The sequence below is a fragment of the Palaemon carinicauda genome, chromosome 9, assembly GCF_036898095.1.
Source record: "Palaemon carinicauda isolate YSFRI2023 chromosome 9, ASM3689809v2, whole genome shotgun sequence".
Classification (NCBI taxonomy): domain Eukaryota; kingdom Metazoa; phylum Arthropoda; class Malacostraca; order Decapoda; family Palaemonidae; genus Palaemon; species Palaemon carinicauda.
In genome coordinates this window covers 140,770,940-140,783,273 of record NC_090733.1, presented here as the reverse complement: position 1 = coordinate 140,783,273, position 12,334 = coordinate 140,770,940, and the positions used below count along the sequence as shown (strand labels likewise).

The 12,334-nt window shown below is 32.2% G+C and overlaps 1 protein-coding gene across 1 annotated transcript; it reads left to right on the top strand.

Moving 5' to 3' along the window:
* Positions 1–981: 981 nt before the first annotated feature.
* On the top strand, positions 982–12,150 carry LOC137646891 (uncharacterized). Its single transcript, XM_068379959.1, has 6 exons — positions 982–1,597; positions 6,403–6,533; positions 7,012–7,233; positions 10,370–10,636; positions 11,063–11,236; positions 11,921–12,150. The coding sequence occupies exons 1-6, from the start codon at positions 1,567–1,569 to the stop codon at positions 12,092–12,094; spliced, it is 999 nt and encodes a 332-aa protein (XP_068236060.1). The 5' UTR covers positions 982–1,566; the 3' UTR covers positions 12,095–12,150.
* Positions 12,151–12,334: the final 184 nt, after the last annotated feature.

The following is a 12,334-nucleotide window of genomic DNA, read 5'->3' as shown; positions in this document are numbered from 1 at the left end:
TTCCTTTGTATCCTTGGTGAATTGTGGTCTGATAATGTTAGAATATTAATGAAGTCATCATTATGTGAGAAATGTATAATCTTTTAATAATGATGATAACAATAATAATAAAAATAATAATAATGATAATCATCATCATCATCATCATCATCATCATAATAGTTAATATTAATAAAGATTATAGTTGATATAAATAAATGATATAAATAATAATAATAATGGTAATAATAATAATAATAATAATAATAATAATAATAATAATAATAATAATAATAACGATATATATATGTATATGGCTTCTGCTGAAATAAAGATTATTATTATTATTGTTATGATTATAAATGATAATAATGATAATAATAATAATAATATGTAATGATGAAGGCCGTGTTTGGTCGGACATCATAGATTGTAGGTTATTATATTTATATGAAATAAATATATGTGTGTGTGTTTGTGTATATTTCTTTTGTGTATTATATTTATTCATTACAGAGAAGAAAGTAGAAAATAATAACTCAGATGGATAATGGATATGATAACACCAGAGAACTTGTTGTATGTTATTGAATTTCTTTATAGCGAAGCTTCGGACGTTTTCGTGTTTATAGTCGATATGTTGAGCGTCGAGTCGTGAAGAACTCTTCTAGTGTGTATTAAGTGAATTCGAACACTTAGTTGTCATAATTATCATCATTAATGAATGACTCCAAATTTCAGTGACACAGGCTGAAGGATAATTACTTACAAAACATATTAAAGACTGGAAAGAGTGAAATTTCATTACAGTAAAAACAAAAAGTGGTGGAATTTCACAAAAGTTCAGTAAAAAGAAAAAAATATTGGAATTTATCAACATCTTAAATAGAAAAAAAGGTGGAATTTCACCAAGTACAATAAAAACGGAAAAGAAAAAAGTGGAATCGAAGACAAATTGTTGTAAAAAAACAGTGAAGAAGAGTGGAATTTCAATAAATACAAAAAAAAAAAAAAAAAAAAGTGAAATCTCAAAAAAATTGCTGTAAAAAAGTGAAGAAAACAGTGGAATTTCAGAATAGACAATAGAAACTGAAAGGAAAAGAGTGGAATTTCACTAAATACAATAGGAATAGAAAAGAAAAAAGTGGAATCTCAAAAAAATTGCAGTAAAAATCAGTGAAGAAAAGAGTGGAATTTCAGAAAAGACAATAAAAACGAGAGAAAAGTGAAATCTCACTATATACAATAAAAAGACAAAAGAAAAAAAGTGGAATCTCAAAAAAAATTGCGATAAAAAAAATTGTAAAAAAAAAGAGTGGAATTTCACTAAATGCAATAAAAACAACAAAGAAAAATAGTGTAATCTCACAAAAATACCATAAACTGAGAAGAAAAGAGTGGAATTTCATAGAAAACAATAAAAACCAGAAACCAAGAGAGTAGAATTCTACAAAAAAAAAAAAGCAAGCAAGCTAGCTTGGAGTCAAAGTTTTCCAGTCATATAATCGGACGCAACTAAACAAATCGTTCAGAGGTTCAGACGTGAAAGGCATTTTGTCGAAAAGGAGATCTCCATATATTTCACCCATGAACATGATATTTGGGCCGAGACCAACACGTAAGTATTCAGGTCCGACTGTATATATATATATATATATATATATATTTATATATATATATATATATATTTATATATATATATATATATATATTTATATACATGTATATATATTATATATATATATATATATATATATTTATATATTTATATATACATATATATATATATATATATTTATATATAAATATATAAATATATATATATATATATATATATATTTATATATATACATATATATACATATATACATATATATATATATATATATATACACACATACACACACATACATACACACACACACACACACATACATACACACACACACACACACACACAAATACTCATAGATAACATGTAGTTGAACATCACAATGATTGTTGCCACAATTGATCAATACTTAATGACCTATACTGCATGCTTATAAAAAAAAAAAAAAAAAAACATATGGAATAAAACTTCTAGGATACTGTGTAGTATTGAGCCTCATGATGGAGAAACCCTAACTAATAGAATTAACTGCATAGTGTTAGAAAAAGATATGTTGGAATTAAAATAAAATATATACAAACTACATCAAAGCTAAAAAAAAAAGCCGAGTGCCAATTCACTCTAGCTAAATAGAGTAATTTTCCTTTTTCCAAGACAAAGTGATTGATGTGTCTTGCCTTACCTTGCCTCATTTTTCCCTGACGGTATCGGCACATCACAACATTAATGGACTCGTCCATTAACTATAATGGGGGTGGGGGGGGGAGAGTCAACTATAATGGCCTGGATGATGATGATAATGCACTCAAAAAAAAAAAAAAAAAAAAGGTCTCGGTTATTCTCTTATCCATTAGGCCATTATATGATATAATACCTATCCATTTAGAAACTAACTACGAAAGCTTTTATGGCCTAATTATTAATTAGGCATTCAAGTTATGCCAACGCTCAAAACTTGAATGATTACATATTTTTCTTTTTTTTTTAGGATGATAAAGGAAAGGACGAGAAATACTTCGGGTGTTTTAAATTGGTAAATAATAGCTGGTTCGAACAAGCCATTAACACGTTCCATAAGGGAATTATTTTGCTGTTTCTCTATAAAAGAGGTATACACTCTCTCTCTCTCTCTCTCTCTCTCTCTCTCTCTCTCTCTCTCTCTCTCTCTACGTATAAAGTTTGAAAATGTACACTTATAGTTATTGAAGTATGAACAAAGAACATTTCTGGAGATTATATCTATTTTTCCATAACTTAGATTAAATATATCTTTTTTTTTTCTCATGAATCAAGATAAAAAATAACTATTTTCCATAACTCCTTTTTCAAATACATAAGAATATTAATAGCCTTAATTACTGTTTCTTAGAAACCATGGAAACACTTCACAGGTTTAAGACTTATTTGAAAAAAAACAAATGAATAAATAAAAGCATAGAGGTTTAATTAATAGTAAAACCTGTTATGAAAGAAGCAAAAAAAGATTGAAAGATGAATCCACATTTCAAGTACCCATTGGAATACGATGACAGGTTAGTGTCAGGTGAAAAATTGGACCAGTGTTTTGGGATGATTTGGACATAAGGGAAGAATGGGAGATGGTAGGTTGTTGAACGTGAAGTACAATTCTGTGTTACTGAGAAAAAACAGACGAGAATGACATATACTCATTTTTTTTCTTTTTAATGAGGTGCATTTGCAACTGCCTCGCAGGGGTGCCCTTTTAGCTCGGAACGTTTCCTGCTAGCTGATTGGTTAGAATTATCTTGTCCAACCAATCAGCTAGCAGGATTTTTTGGTGCTTTCATTTCTTCATTCGGAGTTTCAAATAAGTTTTAAACCTGTGAAGTGTGTCCATAATTTCTAATAAACAGTGATTAAGGCTATTAATAATCTTATGTATTTGGAAAATGAGTTATGAAAATAGATATTTTTAATCTTGAGTTATGGGAAAAAAGATATTCTTAATCTTGAGTTATGAAAAAAGATATTTTTAATCTTGAGTTATGGAAAAAAAAGATATTTTTAATCTTGAGTTATGGAAAAAAAAGGTATTTTTAATCTTGAGTTATGAAAAAAAAGATATTTCTAATCTTGAGTTATGAAAAAAATATATTTTTAATATTGAGTTATGAAAAAAAAAGATATTCTCAATCTTGAGTTATAAAAAAAAAGATATAATCTTCAGAAATGTTCTCTGTTCATACTTCGATAACTATAAGTGTACATTTTCAAACTGTATACAGAGAGAGAGAGAGAGAGAGAGAGAGAGAGAGAGAGAGAGAGTGTGTGTGTTTGTGTGTGTGTATGTATGTGTGTGTACCTCTTTTATAGAGAAACACAGCAAAATAATTCCCTTATGGAACGTGTTAATGGCTTGTTCGAACCAGCTATTATTTGCCAATTTAAAACACCCGAAGTATTTCTCGTCCTTTCCTTTGTCATCCTAAAAAAAAAAAAAAAAAAAAAAAAGATATTTAATCATTCAAGTTTAGAGCGTTGGCATAACTTGAATGCCTAATTAATAATTAGGCCATAAAAGCTTTCGTAGTTTGTTGCTAAATGGATAGGTATTATATCTTATAATGGCCTAATGGATAAGAGAATAACCGAGACTTTTTTTTTTTTTTTTTTGAGTGCATTATCATCATCATCCAGGCCAATTTAGTTGACTCTTCCCCCCATTATAGTTAATGGACGAGTCCATTAATGTTGTGATGTGCCGATATCATCAGGGAAAAATGAGGCAAGGTAAGGCAAGACACATCAATCACTTTGTCTTGGAAAAAGGAAAATACTCTGTTTAGCTCGAGTGAATTGGCACTCGGCTTTCCAACTCTGATCAAGGTTATTTTTAGCGTTGATGTAGTTTGTATATATTTACTTTTAATTCCAACATATGTTTTTTATTAGTATGCAGTTAATTCTATTAGTCAGGGTTTCTTCATCATGAGGCTCAATACTCCACAGTATTCTAAAAGTTTTATTCCATGTTTTTTATAATTATGCACTTAATTCTATATTAATCAGGCTTACTCCATCATGAAGCTCAATACTACACAGTATTCTAGAAGTTTTATTCCATATGCTTTTTTATAAGTACTGTATACACTTAATTCTAATAGTCAGGCTTACTCCATCATAAGGCTCAATACTACACAGTATTCTAGAAGTTTTATTCTAGCTGTTTTTTAGTAGTATGCAGTTAATTCTAATAGTCAGGCTTTCTCTATCATGAGGATTAATACTACACAGTATTCTAGAAGTTTTATTCCATGTTTTTTTTATAAGTATGCACTTAATTCTAATAGTCAGGCTTACTCCATCATGAGGCTCAATACTACATAGTATTCTAGAAATTTTATTCCAGCTGTTTTTAGTAGTATGCAGTTAATTCTAATAGTCATGCTTTCTCCATCATGAGGCTCAATACTACACAGTATTCTAGAAGTTTTATTCCATATGCTTTTTTATAAGTATGCACTTAATTCTAATAGTCAGGCCTTCTCCATCTTGAAGCTCAATACTACACAGTATTCTAGAAGTTTTATTCTAGCTCTGACCAAGTTGTGGAATGATCTTACTAATCGGGTATTTGAATCATTAGAACTTCAAAATTTCATAATAATAATTAATTAATGATAATAATTATAACAATAACAACTAATAGATGATAATGATTAATAAATAATAATTAATAATAAATGAATAATAATCATATCTATATATTTATATTTACACGCACGTTGTTGTCTAACTAACATTTAAGAAAAATTAGTTGTACAGGTGTTATTACATCATTAAATGAAGCAGAAACCAATATAATTCACTGCGTAGTTTTATCATATCTAAATCTTTATTGCTTCAGAATATTGAATATCAATTTGACGCTTCAACATTTAAAGTAATGGATATCGTTTAGTACTAAGTGATTGTGTTTATAAAAACCTGCCTTTAAAAAAAAAGGAGTATGAAAAGTACATTCTGGATGGTATATTACATTATCCTCTCCCAGTGGTGTATATATATATATATATATATATGTATATATATATATATATATACATATATATATATCTATATATATGTATATATATTTATATATATATACTGTATATGTATATATTTATACATGCATCTATATATATATATATATATATGGATACATACACTCATATATATACATACATACATATATATATATATATATATATTATATATATACATATATATAATATATATATATATATATATATGTATGTATGTATATATATGCGTGTATGTATCCATATATATAGATGCATGTAAAAGATACTTATTTTATTGAAGCAGGACTCCAAAAATCCCATCTGTGAATTTTTTCTAATAATTTCTTCTCATGATACACGAATTCATCTTAGTTTTATTAGTTCTCTTTTACGTGAGTTTTTAATTAACTCATTTTATTTTCGGGATGGGTGGATTTCCTACTAGTGTTACTACTACTACTACTACTACTACTACTACTACTACTACTACTAGTAGTAGTAGTAGTAGTAGTAATAACAACAACAACAACAATCACGATAATACTAGCATTGTCCAGTATCTTTCGCAAACACGATTCACATAACAACTAGGCTTACAACAACAACAGCAAAAAATAACAATAAAAACAATAACAACAACAATAAAACAATAACAATAACAGATACCACACTCTACCGCCTCTCGCAAACACGATTCCCACTTCCCTGAATATCCATCGAAATACATTCGCATTTAGCATTCAAAATCCTGATTTTTTCTCCCGTAACATTTCTCGGTTGCAGTGGGATGGCTCGGGTATCTCATGATAGGAGACTCCTGGCGTCGCTTGACCATCCTGCTCGTCGTCGTGGGCTTCGTCACGCTCTTTATCGTGGACGAAGGGCAGAAGATGGTGACGCTGCGTCATATCTCGGTGAGTGACGCGTTGTTTTGGTCTTTTTTTTTTTTGTACTTTGTTGTATGTGTATTATAGTTTTCTTTGATATATATATATATATATATATGTGTGTGTATATATAAGTATATATATATATATATATATATGTATGTATGTATTTATATAAATATATATATGTATATATATGTATATATATATATATGTGTGTGTATATATATATATATATATATATATTTATATATATGTATGTATATATATATATTATATATATACAGTATATTTATATATATGTATATATATTTATATAGGTATATATATACATAGATATATATACATACATATATATATATATATATATATATATTTATTCATGTATATATATTTATATATATATGTGTGTACAGTATGTGTATATATACCTACACATATATATGTATACAGTATGTATATGTGTGCTTTCACTAAATACATCTTTATTTTTATGGAAACATAGCCAGCTCCCTTCCCACCGCCTATAACCTTCGTGCACAATCCGGACAACTACTACCTCACACCCCTGGATGCCTGCTCAGTTGAAGCAGCCTCCGTGGACACCAAGAAGACTCGCAGGATCTACGTTTACCTGTGGAAGGAGACTGTGACTCCAGCTGATGAGTGGGCTAACTGGATCCTTCGACTGCCCATGATTCAGGTCACTTACATGGATCTGCCTAAAGTAAGTTTTCAAGTCACTTGCGTTGATCTGCAAAATAAGTTCTAAGGTCACTTATGTGGATCTGACTAAAGTAAGTTTTCAGGTCACTTACGTGGATCTGGAAAAGTAAGTTTTCATGTCGCTTATGTGTATCTGCCTAAAGTAAGGTTTCACGTCTCTTATGTGGATCTGCCTTAAGTAAGTTTTCATGGCACTTACGTAGATCTGCCTAAAAGTAAGCATTCAGGTCACTCATGTGGATCTGGCTAAAGTACGTTTTCAGGTCACTTACTTGGGTCTGCCTAAAGTAAGTTTTCAGGTCACTTATGTGGATCTGCATAATAAGTGTTCAGGTCACTTATGTAGATCTGCCTAAAGTAAGTTCTCAGGTCACTTATGTGGATCTGCCTAAAGTAAATATTCACGTAATTTACGTGGATCTTCCTAAAAAATAAGTTTTCACGTCTCTTATGTGGATCTGCCTAAAGTAAGTATTCAGGTCACTTATTTGGATTTGCGTAAAGTAAGGTTTCAGGTCACTTATGTGGATCTGTCTAAAGAAAGGTTTCAGGTCACTTATGTGGATCTGTATAAAGAAAGGTTTCAGGTCACTAATGTGGATCTGCCTAAAGAAAGGTTTCAGGTCACTTATGTGGATCTGCCTAAAGTAAGTTTTCCTGTTTTTTTTTTTTCATGTGTGTGGATCCGACTAAACGAAGATCAATTTTGTTTTTGTTCAATTTCATTTATATTATGTTGAAAGTAAGTCAACTTTGTTGAGAATATGAGATATCATTTTCTATTTGAACCTGATTCGTTACCCATTTAATATTGTTTATCTAATGCCTTTAAGTGAGTTATCACTTTCATTATGGAATTCCAAAGTAATGTATGGGGATTAAAAATCTAGTAACATCTAAGGAAATCAAAACTAGAAAAGTATACTGTTCTTTTGTTGGTATATAACGTTTCAGTGTCTACGACATGAAGGTCACCGTGTTATCTGTGTTGATATAAAAGAAAACTATCCTCAAATTACTTGAAACATTGCGATTTTTACTATCATTGATCCTAAAACTTTATATTCTATAGCCTTCTCTTCCAAGTTTATCTGTTGTAACCTTGTCTTCCATGCATTTCCAAGTTTACCTGTTGCAACTTTGTCTTCCATGCATTTCCAAGTTTACCTGTTGCAACTTTGTCTTCCATGCATTTCCAAGTTTACCTGTTGCAACTTTGTCTTCCATGCATTTCCAAGTTTACCTGTTGCAACTTTGTCTTCCATGCATTTCCAAGTTTACCTGTTGCAACTTTGTCTTCCGTGCATTTCCATGTTTACCCGTTGCAACTTTGTCTTCCATGCATTTCCAAGTTTACCCGTTGCAACTTTGTCTTCCATGCATTTCCAAGTTTACCCGTTGCAACTTCCTGTTACAACTTTGTCTTCCATGCATTTCCAAGTTTACCTGTTGCAACTTTGTCTTCCATGCATTTCCAAGTTTACCTGTTGCAACTTTGTCTTCCATGCATTTCCAAGTTTACCTGTTGCAACTTTGTCTCCCATGCATTTCCAAGTTTACCTGTTGCAACTTTGACTTGCATACATTTCCAAGTTTACCCTTTGCAACTTTGTCTTCCGTGCTTTTTCAAGTTTACCTGTTGCAACTTTGTCTTCCATGCATTTCCAAGTTTACCTGTTGCAACTTTATCTTCCATGCATTTTCAAGTTTACCTGTTGCAACTTTGTCTTCCATGGATTTCCAAGTTACGTTGCAACTTTGTCTTCCATGCATTTACCCGTTACAACTTTGTCTTCCATGCATTTTCAAGTTATTACTTGTTGCAACTTTGTCTTCCATGCATTTACCTGTTACAACTTTGTCTTCCATGCATTTTCAAGTTATTACCTGTTGCAACTTTGTCTTCCATGGATTTCCAAGTTACGTTGCAACTTTGTCTTCCATGCATTTACCTGTTACAACTTTGTCTTCCATGCATTTTCAAGTTATTACCTGTTGCAACTTTGTCTTCCATGGATTTCCAAGTTACGTTGCAACTTTGTCTTCCATGCATTTACCTGTTACAACTTTGTCTTTCATGCATTTTCAAGTTATTACCTGTTGCAACTTTGTCTTCCATGGATTTCCAAGTTACGTTGCAACTTTGTCTTCCATGCATTTACCTGTTACAACTTTGTCTTCCATGCATTTTCAAGTTATTACCTGTTGCAACTTTGTCTTCCATGGATTTCCAAGTTACGTTGCAACTTTGTCTTCCATGCATTTACCTGTTACAACTTTGTCTTTCATGCATTTTCAAGTTATTACCTGTTGCAACTTTGTCTTCCATGGACTTCCAAGTTACGTTGCAACTTTGTCTTCCATGCATTTACCTGTTATAACTTTGTCTCCCATGCATTTTCAAGTTTACCTGTTGCAACTTTGTCTTCCATGCATTTCCAAGTTACGTTGCAACTTTGTCTTCCATGCATTTCCAAGTTACGTTGCAACTTTGTCTTCCATGCATTTCCAAGTTTACCCGTTGCAACTTTGTCTTCCATGCATTTCCAAGTTTACCCGTTGCAACTTCCTGTTACAACTTTGTCTTCCATGCATTTTCAAGTTATTACCTGTTGCAACTTTGTCTTCCATGGATTTCCAAGTTACGTTGCAACTTTGTCTTCCATACATTTCCAAATTTGCCTGTTGCAACTTTGTCTTCAATACATTTTTGTTTTTTCTTCCATTTTTGTGTCACTAGTTTTAGTGTCACTCTAACAAATTTGATGGCTTTTTATTAAATGCAAGTGTACACAGCCTGTTAAAAATGACAACTAGATGTTAAGATAGATGTGTGCACAAACAGATTCAACCCCTCCCACCCGTCCTCCTTTCCTAACGACAGTACGCTAGTTTGGGCAATTTGTGGATATGTCTCTCTCTCTCTCTCTCTCTCTCTCTCTCTCTCTCTCTCTATATATATATATATATATATATATGAGAGAGAGAGAGAGAGAGAGAGAGAGAGAGAGAGAGAGAGAGAAACTCCTGGTCTTTTTATATAGAAGAAATTTTGTCATTTTTCTCCATTTTGTGACGTTTTCCTCCAATATTTTGTTCTTTTCCAACATCTTTTGTTACACTTTCTTCCCAAACAGCTGATCGGCGGATCGCAACTCTCCTCCTTGAGGAAAGCGGCCTTCAAGGGTACCTGGCAGAAGTGGCTGGCAGCTCGTCTCGCCATCCTGTGGAACTTCGGTGGAATCTCGATGCCTTTTGGAACTATCATGACGAAGCCTTTATCCGTGGATGTCATGGGATCCCACAATGGTATTATAGTGGAGGGAGAGACCGGATATTTGGATCCTATTGTACTTGGTACTCCTTCACACCATCTCGTCATTGCGACCCTGGCAAAATACTTAGTGAGTAGAATCGCCCCTGAGGAAAGTGCGCTCGGGCACGCTATTCTATTTTGTTTTTCTTCTTGTTATTTTTGAAGTTTTTAGTCTCTTGTTATTTTCAAGTTTTTATAGTTTATATATGAAAGATTTATTTCGATGTTATTTTTGTTCTGAAACTTGTAGTTTTTCCTTATTTCCTTTCCTCACTGGGCTGTTTTCCCTGTTGGGGCCATGGGCTTGTAGCATCCTGTTTTTCCAACAAGCTTAACAAGCAATGATGGTAATAATAATAATAATAATAATAATAATAATAATAATAATAATAGGGGAAGCTATTGTCTGGATTCATAAATTATTTTGGTAGATAAGAGAAATACTTTATCTTATCTTCTAAATAAGTTGTCGATCTTTTAGTTAGAGATTTCATCCAGTTTTTTCTATTTCCAGGTGAACGGAACAAACGATGCCAGCGAGGAAACCATAACAAATCCCGAGGGACTTCTGACAAAGGCAGTTTTGAACGGCTGTGGACTTGACCAGCTATCGCACATGGCTTTTTCCGATTGCGATTCGTTCAATTTCATCACTAGAAACAAAATTTCCCATTTGAAAGATCAGCAGGTAAAAAGAAGAAGGGTATTTATTGTAATGAACAGAGAGGAGACTGCCTCCTACATTGCTAAATACTTTTATCCTTTGAATTGATTTGTTATAAATGTTGGAAAAGGTTATCCAATTACTTGTTTTGAGTCGTGCCATTGCGTAATACTGAACATCTTTCGCTTAGTGATCAACTTCTATTGCGTAATGCTCAACCTCTGTTGCGTAATGCTCAACCTATATTACCTATTGCTCAACCTCTATTGCGTAATGCTCAACATATATTACCTATTGCTCAACCTCTATTGCGTAATGCTCAACCTCTGTTGCGTAATACTCAACCTGTATTGTGTAATGCTCAACTAATATTGCGTATTGCTTAACCTCTATTTCATAATGCTCATCCTTTTTTGCATAATGCTTAACCCCTATTGCGTAATACCCAGCCTCTATTGCGTAATGCCCAACCTTTATTGCATATGTTCAACCTCTTGCGTATTGCTCAACCACTTTTGCGTATTGCTCAACCCGTTTTGCGTAATGCTCAACCTTTATTGCGTAATGCTCAACCTTTATTGCGTAACGCTCAACCTTTATTGCCTAATACTTAACCTCTTTTACATAATGCTTAACCTCTATTGCGTAATACTCAATCTCTCTTGCACATTGCTCTACTGTTTTGCGTAATGCTCAACCTCTTTCCAGATGATAGAGGATCCCCATCCAGAAAGTGCTCTCCTCATCCGGTATCCCGAAGAGCTCTACACCTTCAGGGATGATAAAATTTTTTGGAGGTACTTCCGGACCAACCGCCTGGAGCGGTTTTGCCCAGTGACTGCCCGTCACCTGCAACTGAGGGTAGTGGCCGACGACATCTGAACATCTGAACAGATTATACCTCTTAAAATCTGTAGTGAAACATTTGAGGAATTAAAAAAAAAAAATTGTTGATATCGATTATCAACGAAAATCCCTAGAGGGTCTAAGAGCAACTGTATCATCTCTGTACCCATTTCATTGTGTTTATTTGAAATCTGGGATTTCATTGTAAATCTAAGTCTTGGTGTATCATCTCTGTACCCATTTCCTTATTTTTTTTTTTTTTTTTTTTTTTTTTTT